The sequence below is a fragment of the Phoca vitulina genome, unplaced genomic scaffold, assembly GCF_004348235.1.
Source record: "Phoca vitulina isolate PV1807 unplaced genomic scaffold, GSC_HSeal_1.0 scaffold21, whole genome shotgun sequence".
NCBI classification, from domain to species: Eukaryota; Metazoa; Chordata; class Mammalia; order Carnivora; family Phocidae; genus Phoca; species Phoca vitulina.
Window position 1 is genome coordinate 21985458 of NW_022589724.1, and position 26585 is coordinate 22012042.

At 42.3% G+C, this 26585-nt stretch overlaps 1 protein-coding gene across 4 annotated transcripts in view; it reads right to left on the reverse strand.

Annotated features, from left to right (window-relative positions):
• Positions 1–3626: 3626 nt before the first annotated feature.
• Positions 3627–26585, reverse strand: part of STRBP (spermatid perinuclear RNA binding protein) — a 132275-nt gene continuing 109316 nt past the window's right edge. Inside the window, exons 13-18 of one of the 4 annotated variants that reach the window (XM_032418610.1) lie at positions 24814–24972; positions 21128–21262; positions 20784–20924; positions 18026–18149; positions 13350–13394; positions 3627–7417 (exon numbers count right to left, since the gene is read on the reverse strand). In XM_032418610.1, coding sequence (XP_032274501.1) covers positions 7413–7417; positions 13350–13394; positions 18026–18149; positions 20784–20924; positions 21128–21262; positions 24814–24972 — 609 coding nt within the window. In that variant the 3' untranslated portion in view covers positions 3627–7412. The other 3 variants (XM_032418608.1, XM_032418609.1, XM_032418611.1) reach the window with 3 other exon arrangements.

A 26585-nucleotide genomic window follows, 5' to 3' on the forward strand; every position in this document is an offset into this window, starting at 1 on the left:
GATAATCACCAAAGGGCACAGGACCCAGGGCCTTCCCCCACGTGACTCCAAATTACACATCCCATCTGCCACTTCACCCTTCTGACCATCCCAGTTCCCGTCAGCAAGTAACCATGCCGCTCCAGAAGGCCATGCCCTTTCTGTGCACACCATGCGCTGCCGCCCCCCTCCCACCCCCTGCTTGAGAGCTCTCCTCACGACCCTCCTGGCAGACTCCCATCCAGCTCGGGTGCCCGTCTCAGGGGGAAGACTCTGCCACCCCAGTCAGAACCGCCCAGGTCCTCAGCCTCCTCACAGGCCCGGCCCCCGCACTGAGGGGAAGGCCTGCCAGAGTTTTTCCCAACCACAGAAGACGGCTCTGATCTGCTCAAGCCCCTGGGCACCCCCTCCCTCTTCCTGTGCGCTCCATCTTGGTCAGCGGTTTCACCTTCTACTCCACTGTCTAAGCTGAAAATCCTGACATTTTCTCCCAGCTATTCCTTCTGCGGGGTCACCACAGAGCCTGATAAACAGCAGCAGGTGACAGTGAAGGTTTCCCAATGAATCCATATGCCCAAGAGGGGAGAAGTGGTCTTGGCAGTGTCCCCAAACACATCAGTGTTCCATCCAAACTTGATATCCCATGGAAGAAATTCCTCTGCACTATGCTAACAGTTAGCTTGCTTAAACATTCCTGGTACCATAGGCCTCATTTCTCACCACACCTAATCTCCCAGGGCAGCTCTGTCATCTGGGAGGCACACATTAGCCCAAATTGCCCAACTGGCTTCCTATAACCATCCTTACCCTTCTGGAGCCAGATACAAGTAAATATAACCCTTTAAAATCGCTGATGGATAAGTCCTCTCCTTCCCCAGCCTCAATGAATCTCATTTTGAGGGGCTTTCAGCTTTCCAGAGTTCCCCAGGTGCCACCTTCCAGAGGTTTCTCACCTCCTAGATGTCCACAATATTTCCCTTATGTAGCCTCTAAGGACATGAGGGGTGTTAAAAAGCTGAGCAACTTCTGAGACCATCTCCATTATGAAGGGTCCAGTGAGATCCCAGCATCAGAGCACTCGAGCAATGTGTCACTGTGAGGGTGACCCCTCTGGTTGGAGCACACATTGAAGGCCTAGGCAGGGATAGGCGACAGACGACAGCCAAAACATGGATGAAGCTGAATATAGAAAATACACTTCTAACAGCACACTGCACCCCCCACCAACCCTTGGGGGTCTCTCCAATAGCAATCACTGGTTTGCACTTCGTTACGGAGTTCAGTTACAGTGCAAAAAGATGGTATGGAAACAGAGGGAGCTGAGGCTAACCAGTCAATCCCCTGGCCCGGGGGCGAGCTCACAAACAGTTCTCCAAAGGAACCAGAGAAAGAGTAAGCCTGAAGTCTGGATTCTTTTTTCCCCACATGGCGGGGGGGGGGGGGAAGCATAAGTTTTTGCTTATTTTGTTTCAAACCACAAAGGATCTAGTCCAGAAGCGTGGACGAGAGGTCCGTGGAATGCATCACAGCGAGCAGGGGACCCGGGAGCCAGGCGGTTTGGGAAATGGGGCGGGCGGCAGTGCCCCGCAGGGACCCCAACCACCAGCACTGCGCACAGCGAGCACTATCACGTTGGGGGGCCCCGCCGGTGACAGGCTGTATAATTTGTGGGCAGTCACTGTGGCTAAGCCTCCATTTCCTCATCTGTAAAAGGAGATCATTTCTAGGTCCCACAGTTGTGGTAGAATTCAAATCTCATCCCTAAGAACGGGCTTCTGTTAGCTCCAAAAACAGTGGCAGGCATGTTATTTCTTCTGTGTGGTTAAAAACTCACTTATTTGGAGCCACAGTGTTTTGCCACAAACAAGTTGGGTGGTTTGGCGAGGTGTCTGGGCTTCCACGTCCTTGCCTGCGCAGTGGGAACAGCAGTGCGCGCGCTGTGGCTTGTCCAAACCGTAGGGGCAGCGCCAGACGTGGGGTGGCCGCTGGGAAAGATCAGCTAAGGCAGTGCTGTGCCAGGTACTCACTCTCCTCACACACAAGTCACTGTTCTGGAACTCGGGCAACCTGGGTGTAAAACAGTTCCTTCTTCCTGCTCCCCGCCAGCATCATGGCAGGTGGCGCCGAGAAACGGCCAACTGCCAGGGACCATGCCCTGCGGTGAGGGAGGACCGTTCTGCCCTGGAGAGGATTCGGCCTCCATCCCTCAGGCAGAGAGCCAGGAGGCCATCATCGGCCAAGGAGCCTGCGGCCTGGTGTGCGGCAGCGGGAGACGCAGACGGGAGCAGCAGAGCGGCTCAGAACTCCAAGCCACCCCAGAGGGGCTCACCAAGCACTGCCAAGCCTAGGGGGCTGCCTGCTGCCTCCAGGCTGGCAGCCTGTCCTGAAGCCTCGTCCAGGGAAAGTCCTGCTGATCAGAACAGGCCCCCGCCACCTGCCACTCCCCCAGCTGTGCTTAGCACGGGGACAGCCCCCCAGCACACCCCAAACCTGGGCTGCCGGCCCTCCAGGACCCTCTCTTCTTTTTACCCCGTGAGTCAAAAGCTCGCCAGGCTTTAGGGTCTGGCTCAAATCTTCTAAGGCATCCCCATCACCAGTCTCAGGCCAGGCAGAGCGTCGCCTCAGAAAGCATTAGCTGAATGCAGACACAGACCTCAAGTTCTCATTGATATTCAAACAGAAAAACAAGCTTGAAATATAAGCGTTTCCTTTGTTTATGCAGCCACACCTTACTCGAATCTTCTAGCCTGTCTTTCCGGTTTGTTCAACAACTTACCCAATTGGTCCAATAAAAAATAGCCCTATTTTTAAAAGGCCAGGATATCTGGTCCAGAACAACTTCAAGTCAGAGAGCCTGGCTTCCAGCACAGGAGCCTATCAGCCAAGACCCTGTGACCCGGAGGCCCCGTTTGGCCCAGCCCACTGCCTGCACACGTCCTTCCTGCCACACGGCGCTCCCCTCCCCTTTGGCCACACAGCACGCACAGCATGCATGGTGTGGTGGAAAGAGGCTTTGGCATCGAACAGAGTGGGGTTTCATCCCTAGCTCTAGTGCTTAACTCTGAGCCTCAGTCTCTTCTCTTGTAAAATAAGATTCCACCTCTGAGAAGGTTGTTGGAGAAGAATGTCCGAGTGCCCGGCCCACACAAGAGAGCGATTTGAGCATTTCTTCCTTTTCTTTCTTCTGTTCCTTCAATCTACTGCTGCCCACAGCCCAAAATAACTTAAACTGAAGGCTATTATTGACTTCATTACCTGAAAACATTTAGCTGACAGGTAAATGCAGAGACCACTCATCCCAACCTCACAGAGGATCCAGGTAGGTCTTCGAAGCCAGACCAAGGCTGAGAGACTGGGCCCCGAGGCAGTGCTAAGAGAATGTCTGCACAGCAGCCAGGCTAATGTTACGTCCTGTGGACCAGAAGCAGCAGGAGAGGTACGAGCATACATCTCCGGCTGGGACACGCTACCCAGTCTCCCTTAAGCTGCCCAGGCAGATGGCGGCAATCTCCACGAAGCCCCCCAGCAAAGGCAGCAGAGTTCGGAGAATGGCTAAGTTCTGCCAAGAAAGACAAAGACCCTCCTTAGAAGGACCAAGGAATTAAGATGTTAAAACTGACTGGTCAAAGCCGGGGGGAGGGGGGGGGGGGGGGGGGGGGGGGGGAAGGAAAAAGAAAGGCCCTCCCTCAACCTTGGCTCAATGAGGCAAAGATTCCACCAAACAGCCACAGCTGTGGAATGGGGTGACTTCTGCCAGGACATTATTTATACAAATATCTCTTGGATTTAAGAAAAGCCTCTTGCTTTGGGGCTACAGTGAGAGAGTAAGGTCTTTGGAGTTTCCCCTGGAGCTGGGGCTGTTGTGTCCCCTCTTCTTTCACTTCCTGTTGCAAACAATAAAGACAGACCGTTGGTACCATTAAAAGAAGAAAAAAAAAAGCCTCTTGACTATCACGCCAATCCATCTTATTTGCCTTTAAAGGTAATGCTCAGTCCTTGTCTACAGTTTTTATAAACTTAGAGCGTCACAGAATTCAACCTAAAGAGAGAGAGAACTGAATCTGGAATCCCCACCTAGCGTACCACCTGCCAACAGACAGGGATGCCTGCACCTGCGCAGAAAGAGACAGCAAGCTGTATATTCAACCAACGGCGCCGGCTCACCATCTACCCATTTTTCCTTTTACTGAAAAGAGAAAGAGATGGATGGACAGGCAGATGTGTTTTTTCTAAGATTAACACGCAGGGGAGGCGTCCTGTGCGGATGAGTGCCCATGTGTCCCAAAGCGTTGAAGCACACCAGGAGAGAGAAGCTGCAGGAATGCTACAAAGAGACGCACGGGAGTCAGCGGCCCTCTAAGCACACCACCCAGACTCCTCTTCCCGTGGTTTATAATAACTTGCTTTCTACCTGCCAAACACTGGTGAGCTCTGGATGTTGGATTCCAGGGCTAGCTGTAATCACACACCTCTTTTTTTCTTATTAATGCACTGGGAGGAAAGTTGGAATCAGCAGGCTGATATTCTAAGCTCAGCCGTTTTGAAGTTCCAAGCACACTGAAATGCCCAAGCGAGTACATATGGCCCCCTGGCAGCAGACCGGCCAGTGAGTCCACCACAGCAGAAACACGAGCATTTTCAGTCAGCGGGGATCTGCAGCGACCTCCCCACACTACCTCTCTAAGTGTTTGCCTTATGCTTCCTGTTTAGGGGTCCTCTCTCAAAGTGTGGGAGCACCCCCAGCCTGCAAATACCAAGGAACCAATGCAGCTACCCCCCTACCCCCCCAAGCAGGCCATGTGCTCACTTCTCCGCTACCCACCAGCACAGTCTTGCTGCCTCCCTCACATACCTTCTGTCCCTTCAGCCAACCGTGGTAGGAACCGTCAGCATTTACGGAGTACCTACTATGCACCAGGTACTATTCCAAGCACTCTACGTGTACTAACTCATCTAATCCCCAAGCCCCACAGGAATTTGCTGGAGGGAGAGAAATACTTTGGCCCAGATTCCCACATGATTTCTATTCCCTATTTCTAGCTGTGCTGTAAAGCTTACATAACCTAATTTGCACTATGGAGCTATTTTTTAAAATCTCCAAAGATCACTGCATCCAGTATCAATGGGAGCTGTTAGCTCCTACCTAAAATGATAATGTGGGAAAGGATATCTATTCTTACAACTAACTCAACTTGAATTCTTGACTTAAAACGGTCTTTCTGGAAGATGGGATGAGGAAGGGAAAGAGACTTATTCTTACATAAGAAGTCCTAGCTTGTGCTCTGTAAGTTGCTGCTAGAGAACCATCAACACTGAAACTCATCTCGGCGGGAGGTAGTTTCCCGACGCTGTGGCTGTTATTCATTTAGCACCTATCTCCCTTCCAGGCCTCCTAGCAACACTGAGAAACCTACGGTCACTGTGTGGCATCAGATCCTTATAGCTTGCAAGGACAAATACCGCAGGACCTTTCTTGCTCTGAGGACTCGAGAGAGACCCCCCGCCCCAGGACGCACGGGCCTGTGCTGAGTGGGAGGTGCAGGAGGACCACTCACAGAGCAGGTTTTCAGCTTTAACTGCTCCTAATGTCCCTAGTTCCCAGGGCTCTAGATTCCTAGAAATCTAACTGCTGGATGCAAGGGCAGGGGCACATCTGCAAATCTTAGTTCGTTCCCCTAACTCACTACTGAAGATTTGCCTCCACCGCAGTTATTAAAGAAATCTAATAAACAGGTAAGTTATAATGAATGATTGATTATAAGCACGATCACCTGTCATCGAAAAAATGTGGTCAGTGTTTAAAGCAACCACTATGGTGTCTGCTATACTACAAAAACTGCTTAAAAAGGACTGGAATATTTGTTCTTCATTTCATTCCGTTCACTTACTTGGAGAGAGGTCCATGAACGTAAACCAGAGTTGGTTTCAGGCTCTCAAAACTGCCAGGGAAATACTTAAAATGAGTGTATTTCCAAATGATGGCCAGTTCAGTGATGTCAGAGGGCCTATAATATTAAATAATCTATAAATAAACTACTAACCAAGTTAATTATCTTTTGATGCTGCTACTGCATCATTTGTGTCCCAACCTAGGAGATTTATAATCAGCCCAATTCCACCAACAAGGAGACTCTCAGACTTGCATGTTTTCACCGGGCAGAGCCTCTGTTTCGCTAGTACCCAGAGAAGGACCCGGCACGTAAGGGCACTCGGCTGCTCGATGAGGACTGGAGTGTACGTAGTACTAGTCAGCTAGACCTCATACAACCTTCTATAGATGCCAAAGCCACATTCGACGTACATACAGATACTGCATGGGGAAAAAACGTTGTTCCAGCAACCTTCAAAGTTAGTAATAACAAGAAAATTGCTACTTAGAGACAAATAAAACACAAAATTCATTTTAATCTCTATATATCAAATACGGCCTCAGCAAAGAACATCTAACACATATGAAATGTATTTATGGGACACACTAAATGAAGCAAACCCTTACTAAAATATCTGGCCTGACCCTCACATCTTTTAAATGAACTCCATGATGGCTGATAAGGTTGGGAAATCAATCATCTAGCTACCTAACCTGGAAAAGACAGATGAATTGTCTATTTAGTCTCTGCAGACTGGGTATTTACCATTCTGAGTCTTGCAAAGTTGGTTCTGCAAATAGTTAGCTTAACTCAGTCAATTACATATTTTTCCATAGTTACCTTAATATTTTGGTTTTTGTTTTTTTTTTTTCATTTTCTATTGCTTTTTCTTTTTATGGCTTCTTGCTGTTGTATTAGGGCATACAACACAGATCAGAGATTTTCATTTCTCAGAGAAGCTTCTCTCCTTGAGAAATTGGCACTTTGATCCTCTGCTTGTGTAACAGCTACATATAAATGGATCCTACCAGCATTGTTACCAGTCTTGCTGCTTATGGAATTCTAGCACTTCGGCCAAAAGGGTGCCCTGACATTAAAGTCTTCTTAGGTGAACTCTTCCCACCACCAAATTCTTTTATTTAAACATGTCCGTGTGTGTAATTCACATATATGTAATATCATAAGTTTCTACACACATATACACATTTAACTCGTAAAAGTGAAATGTCTCTCTTGAATAAAAAGTAATTACAAGGGTATTAAAACAAATGCTGAAAATAACTATTTTACATTTAGATCATAAAAATTTTAAAGGTAATATGATGACATAAGACCTAGGAGATCAAACACATCCTGTATGATTGTCATATATGCACGTTGTGTTCATTGACTTTTAGTTATTTTTCTCTTTAATCAGAAAATAAAAGAGCTTACCTTTGTTTACTGAGACCACAGCTTACAGTCACTAGATCTCAGCCTATTTTATACAAGTGATATGGCTACGAAGGTCCGAGGAGAACGAGAATAAAGTGAGATAAACGTGCTGAAAACTGCTTAAAAGTATTAACCTGAAATACACAGAGGGTCCAACACTAGTTTTAAAAATACATTAACGAGGTATTCCCAGCTCTTCAATTAATAACGGTGACTGACTGATTCATGATTTTCAAACATTCACCCGAATTTTAAAAAAAGAAGGAAAGGCTAAAAGCAGAAAAATCTGTAAGTGGTTTGTTCCCAGGTTAACGATTTCAGAAAGACTACAAACGACTCGGGACTCCTTGCTGCACGCACCATGCACTGCATCTAGTCAGCATGAGGTATGTTGGGAATCTACTGGACCAATTCCCTTGCACAAGAGAGGGGTGCTCCTGCAGCCAGAAGAGACCCGGGCTGCAGGCCACATCCCCGGCTGGGCGCAGCCCCCATGCAAAGAATATGGCTTCAAGGAGGACCCCTAATTCTGAGAAATTATAACAGCGCTAACTGACGCAGTCAGGAATGCAACTACCCAATTTAGGTGCTACAAAAGTTTAAAAACTGTCAGGAGATAGATAGCACAGCTCACACACTGAGTCTAAGTTCTACATTGGTCTGTAAACTCCCTGACAAGAGACTATGCTAGGAGGGGTTAAGTACAGATATTGCTAGGTTTCCAAAGGAAAGGTTTTAAAACAGACACCGTGGCTTTGAATAAAGTATTGCTCTTCTTTAAAATGCTCAGTCATTGCTTTCCAAAAGAAGGTGTCAGAGTGGTGTATCTGAAAGCTGGAAAGCCTCAGAGGGTCACAATGCTCTTAAGACCAAGACAGAAATTGCCATTTCAAGCCAGACAACCTGATGGTTCTAGAAGTCAGAGAAGAAATCTTGAGGGCCCAAGTGAATAATAAGTGGCGCGACGCTCAGAGGCTGGCAATAGGGGCTGTCAATGAAAAAACCGCCTACAGTGGAGAAAAGAGCAGAGAAGCAACACTTGGTGTTAATGTCACAGAATTTGGTGAAGCCAAGAGCTTCATTTATATTTCTCTGCTCTTTCAGCTGTAAGTGGAATTTTCATTACAAAATGGAGGGGTGGGGAGGGCAGAAGGGGGGGAGGGGGACACTTAATTCATTACAAAATTTCAACAGTTGAACTTGCATGGTTACCACTTCTAACAAAGGACTGACAGCTCAATTATTTTAAGTAAAGCAGAGAAATGTAAAAGTTTGCAGCAACTGGGCAGGTTTACAACATGGTTAGTAACTTCCAACAAACAACAAAATTAAAAAAAAAAAAAAAAGACTTGGTAGAAACCATTTGAAATGACTGCCATCATGTTGGAAAACAGCACAGCTCCCTTTTTCACCATCATAGAGGGGTTAAATTATGAAGCTGAGTCAGCTACTTCAAAATAATTTTCTAAAGAGAAATCTCCAGAGAGATTCCAACTTGGAATGCAAATTTGACAATCAATTTCAAATAACAATCTGGCTGCAGCTGCCAATTAAAAGTATTCCAAACACAGAGAGGACTATTGTAAATATTGAATTAATAAAAACTGGACACTACCAGCCATGCTTTTTCTTCTCAGTGATGGCTCTGTTTCATCCATAGGTCAGCAAAATGAATCAGTGAAACATGAAAACTCCCAGCTGCAATGGGCCCTCAGGTTTATGTCTAGCCACTAATGCACAGGATGAGAATGGTAAGTTCACAGCTATTTCTAGCAAGTGATGAGGTTTTATTAAAGTATCACCCACCACTAATAAAGACTAAAGGTCAAGGAGCAGAAGTAACAAGCCACTGTGATAATAAATCCACATCTGAGAAGTGACACTAACGTTTATTTTAAATTGCCCATCTGATTCTCATTTAGCGGTCCCAAAGAAATCTGGTACATAAATTTGCTATATTTTGCGAAGCCCATTCTCACTGATGGGCACTATTGGGCTCTGAGAAACAGAATTTAAGAGGGAAGAGGGAAGCTAATTCGTACTAAAAACAGACATTTTTAAGACACAGCAACTTAGAAGTCTCGACACGGGACCACACTGGTGCCCTCGTGGGGGTGAGGACCTTAATGAAACCATTACCTTCTGTAACATCACAGGCTCTCCAAACAAGGCGAGAATGCAGGGGAAGGCTCAGGTCTGCACCCTTAACAGGACAGCACAATGTTACCAACTGATCATTTTTCACCAGCTTAATCAGATAAATTTTAAGAAAAACTTAAAAATAAATGCTGACCCATGGCTGAAACCTGTCACTTTTCACAGCAGCACTCAACAAGAACTGGGACAATCGAAGAGCAAGTTTTTATGGGGACCCTGTTGCTGCTTTAGATTCTGATGTAATTGAAGAGGAAAAGAGACCTTTCCATGAATCCCAGAAAAATCGCTAATCTTCTATCTGCATGGAAAAAACCAGGGAAGTGAACACAGTATCTTACAGAGTGAAGAAGGCCACAAGAACAAGAGAGGGTGATTGATCGATTAATTTATTCTCTTTTAAAACTTGGAAATTAGGAAACTAAATCACATTCCTCCTTCCCCATCTCTGGGTAGTGCCATCATTTTAAGAAGCAATGCTCGGATCACAGAATATACCTTTCTCATGGGGATGCCCTTGTCCAGCAGTACAAAGGGCTTACAAAGTAAGTAGACTGGCTCAAACTAACAATTGCCTTTGCTTTGTTTTAGCAGTTTCCTTACAAATGAATGGGTTTCTAGGGCTAAGTTATTATTAGTTTTCAATTCCTTGTAATTTGATACCAAAACATATCAAAAATAATAAGCTAAAACAATATTCAAACCCATATTTTATTGGCTTTAATTACACACTTCAGTATTTACAAAGTTAAAGTTTAAATGAAAAGTCTCTATTGTATTAAAAAAAATAACTACAGCCCGAATTCCAGTGCCCTGGGCAAATACATATCAATCAGAGCTAAGACTCGGTGACTGCGTCAGGAACCAGGCAGTACTCTGTGTTACAACAAAGCAGTTTATTTGTGATCAGTGTTTGAGACTCTATACATCCTTCACAAATTTAATTTTACATAATCTGATACTCCTCCTAAGACTCAACCTCTGCACTGCTAGACTTATTTCCCTAGGACAGAAGGGCTGGTATAAGGTATTTTCCGGAAGTGAGGTACCGTTTCACAGAACTAGTTCCTTGTTGTTTGTTTTCAAGTTGTAGAGAACTAAATTTGCATTTGTTAAAATCAAAAAGTAGGAAAGATGTTCTTTACAAATAATTTTGATCAAGTATGTGTTCAAAGAAAGCAGGATAAAAAGGCTTTTGCTCTAACATTCTGTATTGTACTGTATTTGTTGTTCAATAGGAATTAGCTTCTGTCATTTGCTAAAAGAATGAGTAGTGGGGAACAGGATATGTTGGGAATTTCATAACGGGCAACAGAACCATTCTCTTGGGTAAACCTACAGAGAAAAGAAACGGAGAGGACTCCAAATAAGTTTAATAATCCAGTAAAAATTTCAGGTAAAAAAATATCTTACAGTAATGATCATTAACCTTTTCCAGATTAGTCAGTCAACATGAAGCATTCTGGAGGAGACCCACAAACCTCTCACAGATCTCCTATTTTGAAATTGCTAATATTTTGATAATTGGTATTTTCCACTCAAAATTAAGATGGCTATATCACAGGAAGAATGATATTCAGAAAGCAATTTCATTTGTGTGAGCGGCCATGAATTCTAAAGATCAAAAGCAATGCCATTGATGAATATTCTCAAGGGACTCTAGAAATCCATAATTGTTCTCAATTTGGCACATCACATATTGTAGGAGAAACAGGGATGACTGTCAAGACGCAAAGCACAGCTTTCTGTGCAGGCCTCAGCTCCCCGGAAAGACAGCTCCAGCCGGAGTCGTGACCAGGGGTTTATCTTAATGGCTACTGCCAGTATTGGCGTGGCAAATCTGGAAAGATTAACTACTTTCTTAATTTTGTAATAAACAAGTTCTTGTGGCCTCACAGACTTCTGCATACTCAAGCATGATTTGAAATCTGCTCCTATCTCTATTCTAGTATTTAACCTATGGAGAAATCACAAAGCAGCAACAGCAGGTGTTCAAGAGCACCAGATGATCAGAGGGAAATTACCCCCACATGCAACAGCTTTACAAAGGCCAAAAGACATATTTACCTTACAGCCAAAATAAAGCATTGTTTTAGTAGGTTGGCATCACAGTAACATTTAAAAACCAAATCTTTTATGTGAAAAATGGGGGCATCAAATTTCACCAGCTTTGGAAGTCAGTTATATGGCACATGGAAGAGAGGAGCCTTCTGAAGTGGGGGCTCAGAGGCCGCAGGGTGAAAGTATAATGTTAGAGGAAAGGGAGGCACAAGAGAGAAAAATTAAAAAAAAGACTGAGGAAAAACATGAATGCAGCTTAAAGCCTAGACACACCCGTGTTTTAAAGAGAAAAATTCAGCTCTCAGTAAACCTGTACTAAAGAACGTGAGACTTACGATGTCTGAAAGAGAGACAAAGAATTAACAACCTGCCCTAGCAGGCAGATGCTTTGGCGCTCACACAAGACACACCACAATGGGACTAGTGAGTCAAAATGTATTTGGATCAACTGCCCAGACCTAATTCACAGGAGGGATGAGGTGGTCAGGATATCCAGGAAGTTGGCTGCATGGTAAAAGCAAATGGCCAAAACAAAAGGAGCTAGAGAATTTGAATTTAGAACAAATTCTGGGTGAAAACATTTTCTCGAATGAGTTCTCAATTCCTTATCACCCCACATCGGGGGATCTGGGGACTCTGGGGAAGTCCTGACCAAACCTGAACATTCCAGAGGAGACATTCAGGTCAAGGATAAGACCCCAGACTTGGTACTTTGCCATAGAGAAGACTCACCCAAATGTTTGACCCTTGCAGCTTCTCCACATCTTTCCAGTCTATCTTAATGGGGAAAGTGGTCAAACTGTTCATGTTCATTTTCTACTTATTTTTTACAGTTATGAAATCAAATGGAGCCTCCACTTAGCGGTGTCTTAAGGACCCATCATTTTCATCTGAACAAAAATGGAAAAGCTGATGCATGAAGAGAGAAAGCATAATGAAGGGCCCTGAGGCTCGTGTGGAGTAGCGGGACATTCAAGGTCCTTCCCCACTGTACACGTGCACGCCCAGCCCAGGGTCGCACCGATACGCACTCACACGTGCACACGCACACACTCACGCTCATGTGCACACACACTCTTCTTCTCTCAATGGCAAACATCCTGCAGATGGCTGACCTGTAACATGTAGCGCCTGAGTTAGGGAAAATGTCTACAAGGGCATATCACTGACTCCAAACCTACTGCCTCCATTGCCACATAAACCTCATTCAAAAGTTATCCAAAGGGCCACTGAGGTTCACTTCTGCATATGCTTTTATTTTTATTTTTGGAGGGAGAGGAGACACTCCTATGATTTTGTAACATGCTGCACAGACTCTGTGCGGGAAGCACTTCAAAGACACTGCCGGTGACACCCTGTCACCACGCTGGGGCCCACTGATGCCACCTCTAGAGCAAAATTCATGGGAAAGGATGATGGCTACAAATTTGAAGTGAACATTTCCTAACCCTAACTCAAGTCACCCAGATGGTTTCAAGCCAGAGACTTCAATGCAGCCATGTAACCGGCGAGCAGTTCAGCTGGAAACCGGGGATGGCCCTTCAGTAGCCTTTGAATGGAGTATAAGTTGGCTGTAAGAAGAACTACTTAAAATATTTAATTTCAATATGGTCAGAAACAGGCAATTAGAACAAGCAGTCCTTCAATCAGGCAAAGCAGAGAGAAGAGCAACTCCAACCAAACCGAGAACCACAAGGTTGTGGCGTTTTCAAAGGGAATTTAAGTTGGGTCACTAGAATGAACAGGTCTGAGATCCTCCAATTCATTTAAAGAAACCCTGGATACAAACTGTGCTTTAGATTGCTGTGACAGCACTGCTAAGAGGAGAAATCAGAAAGATGGTGTACATACCATAGGCAGGGGCAGCTGTGCTGTAACCATACGGTGCGCCATAGCCTAGTGCAAAGAAGAAGAAAGCAATCAGTCCAGAACAAAGGGCAACCAACTGGTACCAGCCCAATTCACAAGTACTGCCTGGCCCAGCACCTTGGGCCCTGAGGACTTCTTCCAGATGCTGGATGAATGAGAACTATACCCAGAATGGCCGAACCCTCCATTCCCGCTTAGCATGACCTGTAACATTCTCCTGACCTACTAGAATATCCTGTCTTTCTCCTTGCACTTATGACACTGTATTACAATTATCGACTCCATGTCTGTGTCCCCTACTAGAGTGACAGACACCAAGTCTTAGACATTTTTGTATCACCGCAACTTGGAAGAAGATCTGGCACATAGTAACCACTCACTAAATATAATTTATTGAACAAATTTGTCTCCTCTCCCTAAACTTAGAATCACTCAAGTTACCAATTTCTTTAAAGCTGGAAAGCAGAACTTTCCAGGTCTTTTGAGAAAGCAGTGACAGGACAGGCTGAAGTCTCAAGTGCAGATCGGGTTGGGGGCTCGGAGACAAGGTCCATGTCTCCTGGTATCTGAATTCCTGGCCCCAGCACAGCGTCTCTCAGTAAATGTTGGCAAAACTGACATTGGTCTCTGGTGCCTATGAAAAAGGCTCATACTGTCAATAAAAACAAGTCTGAAGAACAGAGAAGTTTTTGAGCCCATTTGTTCTGGCACTGGTTTCTTATATGTCCTTAAACATTTAACTTCTGAGTTGCCTTTTCATGCCTGTAAGATGAGAAATCTTCCAAGCTACTCTATAGTGCTGCAGGGATTAGAAATACTGTACTAACAGAAGCCACAATCTTTAATCTTTCAATAAAACAACTTTAAAAATATAAATACTAAATTGCTTGGGTAAATCTTCAGGGAAAATTGGATTCTAAAATAGAACAAAATCTACATGGGCCCTTCACACTGTACCTAAACACAAATCAAGCCTTTTTAACATTACAAGCCCTTTTTCTGTAATCATTTCTGCTGCTTGCAAGGATTTTTTTTTTTTTTCCTCCTTCTCTAGCTGCCCAGCTGCAACGCATCCTGTAGATCAGGATCAAATATCATCTCCTCTGTGAAGTTTCCTGGGTTTGCTGTTTTTTTGCACCCCCACCGCCACCAATGTTACAGCTTGCATCATGTTGCACATCGTTGATGCAAGCGTCTGTTCCTACCCCAGATGACCTTCAAGCATTCACTGGGGCAGATGCTAATCATCTTCTAATGCCCAGGTCCAAATCTCTTGCTTGAAACAAAACACTCAAATGTATGCTGAATAAGTAAACTGCTTTTAGGGACTAACGGAAACATTTCCTGAGAGATGAAAATTTTCACTTTTCAGTCTATACTTAAGTCACATAAAACTGGGGATACAATGTAGCCTTAGTCTTTAGTCTTAATTGTAGTCTTTAGTGCTCCCTAAATCCTAGATTTCAAGAGGATACAATGCAGCTGAAAGCAGCAGCAGGAGATATACAGTAGGAACTGAGGCCAAAAGAGAAATTAATACTTTAAAAAGTTTGCATATCAAATCTATTCCAGGAAAAGGTAGCAAGCTGGATGACTAAGGCTACAGTTTCAAGGGTTTTACCAAAACCTCCTTAAAGAGAGATGAAACTAAAACTATTAAGCTGGCCACCGATCAGGCTGTGGGGTTTGAACCCCAACTTCACTTGCACTAGCAAGGTGACTTTGTGCCTGTTATTTCACCACCCTGAGCCTCACAGTCGTCCACAGTAATTGAGTTGGCAGGGGAATGAAATTAAATAATGTATGTAAAAACACTTACTACAGTCCCTGCTGCAAGAATACACACTGCAAATGGCATATAACCTATTCATAATCTAATTGACCCAATCTGAATCTTCTCTGGGCTATAAAAGAACTCCATTTTTAAAAGCTTCACGAGAAGGGCGCCTGGGTGGCTCAGTCGTTAAGCATCTGCCTTCGGCTCAGGTCATGATCCCAGGGTCCTGGGATCGAGCCCCGCATCGAGCTCCCTGCTCGGCGGGAAGCCTGCTTCTCCCTCTCCCAGTCCCCCTGCTTGTGTTCCTTCTCTTGCTGTGTCTCTCTCTGTCAAACAAATAAAATCTTTAAAAAAAATAAAAAATAAAATAAAAAATAAAAGCTTCACGAGACAGGCCTCTCACAGAGGTCAATGTGATGACATAAGAGAAAAGCTACTACAGAGCCAACGAGCCTGGGAACAAGCAGACACACATGAAGCCTTTCACGACCACTGCCACTAGATGATGGGTGGGAGGTAAGCGTCCCCGACCACATGACCGCAGACACTCCCAAATGGACAAAGCCCCCACTGAACATGCAATCAAAGGCAAGAAAGTTCATCTCAATAACTTGCCTATTATTAATAAAAGCTGCTTTCTTTAAATAATGATTGGATGAGGCAAAAGAATATGAAATATCAGTAGAAACAGTGAGATGCACAGAAGAGTGTCTTAATTTGGGACCCATAAACGGAATAAAACCCCAATGAACCTTTTCCTCCCTTCCTCCTTCTCATCCTTCACCATTCTCCATCTCCTTAAACGGCACACTCAGTGACCCAGTTCCTCTCACTAAAAATGCTGGGAGAAATCCTTGAAACCTCCCTCTTTTTCATTCTCCACATTAAATCCATTAATTGTGCTTCTGCAGTACGTCTTCAATCCGGTTGCTTCTTGCCACCCATCTGCTTCCCTGCACCCACCCACTGGAGATACCTGCACTGTCTCTGGCCTGAGCTATGAGTTTACCAGAACCTTCTAACTTATCTTTTCACATCCGCTTCTGTACCTACAGTCTATTCTTCACACTATAGACGATGATCTTTACAGAAAAGTCTGATGTCGTCACTTCTCTCCTTAGAGCCCTTCACGACTTCCCACTACACTTAGCATTCTGAGGCCAAAATCCACATCTTTGCCTCCAGGACTGGGGTTCCGAGTGTCTAGTTTAGCTCAAATCATTCCCTGTCCCTGTTGTGTCTCTCCCCACCAGCCCCCACCCAAAACACACAGTGCTCTCCACACTACAGACATTTGGCCTTCCTCTAATCCTCACCAGCCGAGTTCCCTGGCCCAGCAGCGCAGAGTCTCTGCACATGCTGTTCCCTCTGTGTACAACACTCGTCCACCCTAGTCTTCTCCAAGTTAACGCCTCCTCACTCTCTAAAGCTCAGGTCAAGTGTCACTTCTTTGCGGGAAGGCCTTCAGGCCCCAAATCTTAGACCCAGTTTCTCTGTTACATTCTCTCATAGAACATACCCTTGTCCTTCATCACAACCTTCTCAGTTGATAAGTGAGTGACTTATCTGATTGGCCTGTCTCACCTTTACATCATAAGCTGCACGACAGTAAACTCCCAAAGCAGGCACATGTTATTTCAATGAGTGAATATACACATCTTTGAGCTCTGGCCCTACTGGGACAATTCCTACAAGTATAATTCCAAAACCACATCATCCATAGAACTTCCCAAATAGTCTATTCGAAAGAAAGAAAGAAAGGAAGGAAAGAAAGAAAAGAAAAGAAAAGAAAAGAAAGAGAGGAAAGAAAGAAAGAAAGAAAGAAAGAAAGAAAGAAAGAAAGAGAAAGAGAGAGAAAGAGAGAGAGAGAGAGAAAAGAAAGAAAAGAAGAAAGCAAACACACACACACAACCTAAGTGAACTTCTTAGCAATATTACATAAAAAAATAACGATGGTATAAGATCCAATCCTTATGACAATTTCATCCCGATCAACAATTACAAGCAGTCTACTTGTTAAGTGAAAAGTTCCATAGGTTCAATAGGGCAGACGACCTGACTTTAATGAGACAGCTCTACATCTACTGCTGAAATGACGTAAGTATTAGAACAGAAGGCAGAAGGAGGGCATCTTTTCCCCCATCTCCCTCAAGCCATGTGGTGAAATGGAAAGAATATAAACTCTAGAACTGCAAACACCTACATTCAAATCTCGGCTCTGCTGTTCGCTACATGTCTCAGACTGAGCTAGCTGCCTTCTCCCATTAAACCTTAGTTCCCTCACCTAGAAAATGGAAATAATTTCTACTTGAGGAAACACTGTGAGGATTAAAAAACAATTAAGTGAAATCATTTATACCAAAGTATCTGTTGTATAGTAAGCTCTGGATAAATAAGTTTCCCTTTTTTTTTTTTCCTCTTTTTGTACTTCTGTAGACCTTTGCTGGATCCCAAACACTGAGTTAAAGAAAGCTATTAATGCTAGGCTTCACCCCAATGAGGGAATCTCTTACCAGCAGTTTTCCTCTCCTGTTACACCCAACCATCCTCTACATGTCCCCGCTGAATGCACCCTGCTCACATGTCCACACTCCTCAATCTGTGGAGTATTTGTTAGCTTCCTCATTATCAAAATATGTCCTCTCAACCAAGTGCAATATTCCTCATCTGTCACCTCCCTCCAGAACACCTCTAGTCACTCAGCAGATTCCAGGAGAAAACCTATGACATTCTGTAGATTCTCTTCTTTTGAATTTCCGTGCACACCCATCTTACACCTGTGTTATGTTTCCAGGGACTGTGTATAACCCTGGAAAATAAAGGAGATGCTGTTCTTCAAAGCCCAGAAGAGGAGGCAGACCTCTTACAGGCTATACTCTACCTGGAGCTATGTAGCCAGGAGCAGCTGTAGCCCCAACAAAAGCTCCCCTTGTTAGAGCTCCTCTTCCTCTGCCTCGAACAGCTTGGACTGCTGCAGACACAGCTGTATTCACAACACCCTTTGCCTGTTAGAAATAACACATTTTCATTACTGAGAGAAATAAGAACTAACACCCCATCATCTCTCTAATGCACAACCTCTATGAGAAACTTGAGCCTGTAGATGAGTCAATGAGTGTCTATGACCTTGAACCTTTATCATCTATAAAATAAAAATGACACCTACCTTACAGAGCTCTTCTGAAGAATATTTGGGCACTTATAAAAGTATGCAAATAACTTCTTCTTTTTACTTGAGGGTTACTCAGAAAGAGTTCATTTTCTACACACAAATTTCGTAGTCAAATTATATCCATTACATTTTAGACCTGACTAAAGTAATTATAGACACTTGATACCTAGGTTTGAAATCCACTGAATTCTCCGCCCACAAACAAAAACTACCCAACAAACCACCAAGAATTAGCTGTGAACCTGAGTAAAGAAAAAAACAATAACAACAACAACAAAAAAAACAGAACTATGAAGAAAGACCAAAAATGAGAACTCCAGGAAGGTCATGTGATTTCTCTGAGTCTGTATTTTCTGCTATACGTGTATGTGTGTATGTGTGTATGTGTATGTACATGTACCAATCATTAAAGAAATACCACCTCTAAAGTCTCCTCTTGCTCTAAAATGCCATGGGACTCTGGTAAAAATCACAAATCTTTATGTCTATCGGAGTCTCCCACTAATTATACAATGAGGATAATGATATCCTCTTTGTTTTACTTCAGAGGAGAAAGAGCAATTGAGAAAACAGCAAACTCTGAAAAGTATACTAGATAAGGACAAACAGAACAGAGGGCTGCTAAAACATCCCTTTCTAAAACTGAAATTTTAAGAAAATCAAGAATATCTAGTTTTAAATGAAACATTATACTTATTTTTTAAATATAAAGACACAACAAAAATTCAAACTAAAAACTACCAGAATTCCCTCCTATAACCAAGGTGCAGAGCCTCAGAGCTCAGGGTGGAATAAAGTCAACAATATTTCAAACAGCTTAAACATTCAGAGTATACACACATTTATCTCACACTGAAAAGCCATCATCTTTTATTCCTCATGGGAACACCTCTACCACTAGCATAACTGGGCAGAAGACAGTTTCAAGGTCAAATGTATCATGCACAGGGAACAGCCATTTTTCTATCTGGCTGAAAAAAAAGGCAACCCACACATCCAAAATAGACTGCCTCCTGACCGTCAAGCATATTGAACACATGAGTTTTAGAGCTTCTAGTATGGAAAATTTCTAAAAATGGGTGAACCTCATGGAGATATCTTTTTTTTTTAAAAAACACAGTTTAGTCCAAGTAGTCAGGAAGTAACAATCTGGTAGCAGTAGAGTGACTCCACACAAATCGAGCTCTTGTCTACTAGAACCAAACTTAACTACCTAATACGTATCTGCACTCTCTTTTTAAACACTAAAATTAACTGACCCAATACAAGATGTAACTCATGGTAAAAACACACCAAAACAAACAAGCTAACAATTATCTTTCTACTAATTTAGCACATTTCCTGGAAGGTTTTAGGGAAATAAAACCACTTCTCTCTCTGCGTGTTTAGCAGTGCAATTTAAATGCTTTATTTGTATTTCATCTCAGTGAAAGTTACCCTTGGTTATATTTTGAATCCTACAATGTAAGCAATGTTTATTACAATAAATACAAGACAAGACAAATTTCTAAGATGGCTATAATATGCAACAGAATGCCCACGGTCTTTGGAAGGAGAAGAACCTAGCTGAAAGAGACCCTACCATCAGTTACCTGTGGTAATAAGGGCAGTGTCTGTATCTCTTCGGGCCTCATTTCCTCGTCTATAAAACAAGATCAACTCTACCCTTAGCCAGTGCACTCAGTGTATGTAAAAGAAACTAAACAGTTTCATTCAGAACCTTAAGTAATCTTCCTTCTATTAGTCTAAACATTTTTAATTGACTTGTTTCTATCACATAATCTATTCAGACATTACTGCACCAGCATTCTCCACCAGGGAGAGAACTGTCTTATATTTAATAATGTATCTCTTTTGCCCTCACAATCATGCACATAGTATATGACTAGAAAATATTTGCGAATTCATAAATGAATGGATAGAAGGATCTGCTATCCAAAAACATGTAATTAGGAGGCCATCTTTTCTAAAGACCTTTCTACAGTCCTGGGCCTTCAGCAGGACGGACATGCCCATTGTCAGGAATGAACAGAACACAGGGTCAAGTTCTACTGTGCCACCCCAAAGGAAAACACAAAATAAATAATGCAAAAGGACAAAACTGGAAAGGAAATGGAAGCGCATCTGCAGACTCTGATGAAAGTAAGCCCCTATACTCTTGGCAGTTTCCCTAAACAAATGCTAACATCTCACTAAAAGTACAGATCCCTCAATGCTCTACTTCATCAAGAGTGACTGAAAGCCCCCAAATAATGCTAATAGCCTTTTTAAAATATATAATTTGCCTATGAAGACCAGAGAAAAGTGAATATTACAGTATTTATGATCTAACCCAAAGAAAAGGATGCCAAATGCAAGAAAAAGAAACAACTTCAGAAAAGCTAAAGTGGCACCAAGGCAGAAAAGGAAATTTAATTTTGGTAGTATTTTTCAAAAGTATTGCAAAGGTTTAATGCTTAACTCATACCTGAGGGATAATCTTCTTTTTCTTATTATTTGCTGCATTGGGTCCAGAAAACAGCTTCTCCAGGGCAGCTAAAGCTGCACTTGCCTTTGCCACTTTCTTATTTGGACCTGCACCTCTGAATTTCTGTCCATCTACTTCTACCTAAAATCAAGAACAATACTCTGCAATTATCCCATGCAATTCCTCTATGTAGTTTTAATTTAAATGTATCACAACACAGAAAACACCGAAAGTCAAATAGTGCCGCAAGAATTAACTCAGTCTAAAACTTTTTTACATATAAGCTCAGGATAGCCTATGTCCTTGAGGCAAAAACTAAGGTTGGCTTGAATCTAGGTACACACCTCCATTACAAAGCGTTTGTCATGGCTTCCACCAGTCTCCGAGATGAGTTCATACTTAAGACCTCTTCTTTTTTCATTGAGCTCCATTACGGGATTTTTGCCACTTGCTGTGAGGATAGGGCCCTGAGTTCTTACCTAAAAGGAGGTTCAACCAAGTAAGATTTTAGAGTATTAAATTTCTTATTAATACAATTATACTATGTTTCTGTTGAAAAGAGGCTCAAAAATTACACTTTAAAGCATTTAGGGACTAGGATGTGATCACCTCTACATACAAATGACAAAATACCTTTAAAGGTATGGAAACTCTACAGGCAATAAACATGGCAGTCAGTCATCTAGCCAGCCTGCCCCTAAAGTAGGGCTGTCTCAACACTGTTCAAGAGCAATGTGGCCTTGCCATTACATGGCACTCTAGGGTCTGCTCTGTGGTGTTCATGATCTAAGAATAATACTTTAAATGACTAACAAAGTGGACAGAACAGTTGAGATTCACATGACACCTGAATATTCACTGTTTTTCATCTTTAGGGTTAGGAAGAAATAACTCTCAACTTGGGAGATGGGAAGAAAATGTTCCTACACAGCTCTCAGTTCTCTCAAAAGAGACTTAAGGGCACCTAAGGTAAAAACAGTAGGCTACAGACTATGGGTTCTGAAATTTAAAAATAAGAATAAAAGCAGTCACCCCCCGCTCAAAGGAGCTAGAGTATAGTGGGAGGGACAGACATAATCACTGTAAAACAGTGTATATTATACAACAGATGTATGTTACGGAAACACAGAAGCAGCAATCATTTTCTAGGGCAATGAGGATAGTTTTCCTGGAAGTGACATGCGAACCTGACCTTAAACCTTAAAGAGGTAAGCACCAGACCATGATAAGGTGGAAACAAAGGAGAAGGGCATTCTAGACAGAAGAAACAGCCGTGGAAAGGCCCAAGAGAAGAAAAGAACATCTGTTCGGGAAATGGCGAGAAGCGCAGTTTGGCTGTATAAGGGAGTGAGCACAGGAAGATAGGACCTGACTAGAAACGCCCTTGATGGCGCCAATTCATAAAGGACTTTGCATGCCATGCAAATGAGCTTTGACTTTATCATGAACTATGATAAGCCACGGAGAGACTTTAGTCTAGAAAATTCAGGATTAGATTTGTGTTGTAGAAAAATCATGCCAGGAGTAGCAGAAAGAACTGACTCGAGGAAGGATTAAGACTAGAGTAAAGAAAAAAAGTAATTCCTGTAAGAGTGTGAAGCCTCAAATGAAGTGCAGCACCAAAAATAAACGACAAAATACTGCACCTATAATTTTGAGAAAGGAGAGAGACCCAAAGACCCTTTTTGAGGTTAGAGATCATGTCTGTAATTCTACCATAGTAATTGCTCAAGAAATACCCAACAAAGAAATGAATGCCCCAGGGGCGCCTGGGTGGCTCAGACGGTTAAGCGACTGCCTTCAGCTCTGGTCATGATCCTAGGGTCCTGAGATGGAACTCCCTGTTCAGCTGGAAGTCGCTTCTCCCTCTCCCTCTGCCCCTCCCCCTGCTCATGCTCTCAAGCATGCACGCTCTCTCTCTCCCCCCCACCTAAATAAATAAAATCTTAAAAAAAGAAAAAAAAAGAGGAAATGAATGCCTCAAACAATTATTATGTATACATATAAATCCAATGGACAGCAAGAGTCTCTTAATAAACTATTCTGTGCTGATTTACTAAGTGGTTAATGCTGTAGGGGAAAAAAATGAAACACTGGACAACTTTTCAAGACAAGTTTAATAAACATGCCTGGGTCTTCTGCAATAAAAAAACAAACAAACAAAACACCTCACTTCTTGAAGAGTTTTTGTAATCTATATTTTTTAATTGCAAAGCAAATTTCCAGTCTCCATCTTTCTTTTTTTTTAAAGATTTTATTTATTTATTTGACAGAGAGCGACACAGCGAGAGAGGGAACGCAAGCAGGGGGATTGGGAGAGGGAGAAGCAGGCTTCCCGCGGAGCAGGGAGCCCGATGCGGGGGCTTGATCCCAGGACCCTGGGATCATGACCTGAGCTGAAGGCTGATGCTTAACGACTGAGCCACCCAGGCGCCCCTCCAGTCTCCATCTTTAAAAGGTAATGAATAATTTGTGAACCTAGGTCTATGGTAATCACTCTCTGCTTTCCAAATCTGAAATCACTTTTATAAAAATGAGTCAAGGCATATAAATATTTGCATTTTAATATTTTAATTTTAAATGAAGAATAAGGGCTTTCTTCCCCCCCGACCCCCATGCCATTACTACATTATATAGAAACAAAGCATAGATGTATTCCTACCAAAAGCACCATACATGCATGTGGCTGCTGTTAGTGCAGCCCACACTGCTCTCTCTCTCTCCCCCTAATTCCCCTGAACAGTCTAAGTCTCATAATTAATGAGCTCTTTCTTCTCTAAGTATTTATAACACTGCCAGCAAAACACCTTGTCGTGCCTGTGACGATCACCTGTGAATGACTGGTCCTCTGAAAAGCCAGGTGCCAGGGCTCCTCCACGGTATCACATGGAAAGTCAGGCAAGGATTCCACAGGCCTCAGCCTCCATCTGTCCCTCCATACTGGCCTACCTGGCACCTCTCAAACATGTACCTTCACAACTTCAGGTCATTATACCTCCTATTCCTTTGATCCAAAATGCCTTCTCTCCACCTCTTCTCCACATAGCAAAATCTTACTCATCACCTAAAACTTCACTCACATTTTACTCCCTTTGATTTTACAGGTGTCTAAGTTTCCTAATCACTTCTTCTTTTGAGATTTTACATTATTATGTTCACTTTGCCATCATGGTACTTATCACATTACATTATAATTAGTTATGGATATGTCTTTTGTGCTTCTAGCCTGAGAACATTTTGAGGCTCTGCAGCATCTGGCAGTAAGCAGGCACTACAAAAGGTTTGTAGACTGAAAATATTATGGTCCACTAAGTCTTTGATAGATCTCATTCCCCCAAATGAAAAAAATTTTTTTAAAAACTTAATGTAACCTCTTGCTGTTACTTCCCAGCCAATTTTTCTTATGCAGAATGTAATGAATGAGTACCCCGTGAATTCCCAAAAATGCTGTGTATAGTCAGTACTTAGATTTCTGTCCCATTCTATTATCTGTGGCAATAAGCTCATACGTTAGGACTTACTCAGAGTCTGAGGAACATACTAGATCAGGCTATGCCTTCCTCAAGGCTAGATCGGCTCCATAATGACCCACTGCCTCCCACAGCTCAGCACAAACTTCAAATAATCCTAAATTTCCTCTGCTAGGCCTGGTTTTTCACTCTTTAGTTATTGTTGATATTGTTGATATATTTTAACTGTGAAATACTAGAAGGAACTTCCATGGCCAGCAAAAGGAAAATTCTAGTTAAATTAGGATACATTCATGTGTTGTGTACTATACAGCTATGTTTACAGGTTTTTTTTAAAGTTAAGTGGAAAAAAAACAAAATGTAAAACTGCATGAAAACATGACTGCCAGAAAAAAAGGCTGGATGGGAATAAACCAAAATATTAATAATGGCTATCTCTGGAATATATACATTTGTATATGCTTTTGATTTTCTTATTTATACTTTTCCACATCTCTCAAATTTTCTACAGTCTACATATACTCCTTTTTTTCTAAGGAAAAAAATACATATAAATATACCTCTAAGGTACTGGAGGTTTCAGTTGTAGAATTTCCAGTATTATTGCTTGAGTTTGAAGAGACTGTTTCATTTTTGCCTTCATTATCTGATTTTTCATCGGAACTCATACATTCAATATCTGCATCAAAGCCTGTTGGGTATCCCATTGCTTGTAATACCTGTACAAATTACATTAAGATTCAGTTTTATTTGAACATCAGAGACCACAGAGAAGAGATGAAATACTGAAAACAAGTTTCAAATCCATAACATCTGAATCCATGAAACACCTTGCAGGAAGAGCAAGAGGGTGCTAAATCTACAAATCCTTGGTTAAACTAAGTTTACCTACCTACTAGTTTCACCACGGAGAATGGGAAAAACATCCTCAGAGTAATTAGGCTTAAATAAAGGATGACAGAAATGCAAACCTGAGGTTGCTTCTGGTTCATTTAATTTGAAGGCCAGAGTTCAACCAAGGAGGTGAGGGGAAAAATAAAATAACATAATGAAAAAAGTACAATGGACTACAAAGGAAAAGACGTGGCGGTCTAATCCTGTATTTCTCCTCTGGTCCTCAATTTTCCAATCTGCAAAACAGGAAGACTGATTAGTTGACCTCTAAATTCTATGACTCAATCCGTTAGGGGAATTAGCACAGAAAGGGAATCAAGAAGTCTTCATGCTGGAACCAATTTGCCTGTTAATTATATAATATCTGAAGCTTTCTACTATTGACCTCTTTGCTTTCAACTTAAACCAAAATCAATACTTGAAAGAAAGGATTCAGTCTCAAGATTTATTTGCTATAGTAAGTGAACCAGGAACAATATTAGGTTTGTATTTCCATCCCCTCAAGGCCTAGTTACATTATGGCTTCCTCCAATGTCCATTCTTCTTATATTACCATTCAATGCCTGGCATTTCTTATCTTTTTTAAAATAAAGTCTTCCGAAGTGTGTGTGTGTGTGTGTGTGTGTGTGTGTGTGTGTGTGTGTCTGGGGGCATGCATGTGCCCATGAGCATACACACATACAAGCATGGCTTTTAATATCTCCTGCCAGGTTATACTGCTTTTTAGATGTTTACAAGAAAATACATTCACTAGCATTTTTATAAGCCTCTTTCAAACAGGCTAATGTTGCATTGTCAGTTACTAATTTAAAGGTTTATATCAAAATATATGGAGATAGGTTCGTAAACATCTCTGTATTTGTTTCAGCTTTTGACTAATGTTTTAAGTTGCTGGAGTGTAAAAGCAATGTCATATTTCTTTACAATCCCAACTATACGTAATAGGTGTCTCAAAAAAGTTATGATAGTCCCACGAATGAGAGACCAGGCAGCCTAAATTTTATAGATAATGGCATCTTCTATAATGGATTCTGCCAATATAAATAAAATCTGTAAAAAATGGACATAAGTAGAACTCTGTACCAAGAGAATTTGAAATTAATTCACCCAATTCATATGGAAACTCTGGCATTCTGTTGAACATTTCAAATCATAAATTAATTCTTTGTAATCACTAGATGAAAGCCAAGAACCTCTCTTCAATATCTTAAGTTTTAGAAGTTCTCAGGTAGTACTATAAGACTAAGTATGTTAACATCATTTAGTTTATCCTCGTCAATATTTTACAAAGAAAACACCTTCTCCACTGTATGAGTCCTGTAAATATGCTCTCCCTGAAAAATCTCATCTCTGAAAGAACACTTATCAGTCTGGAATGAACACTAGGCTAATACAGGCTGCAAGTCAAAAGTCAAGAGTCACAAATAAATTTGATTTG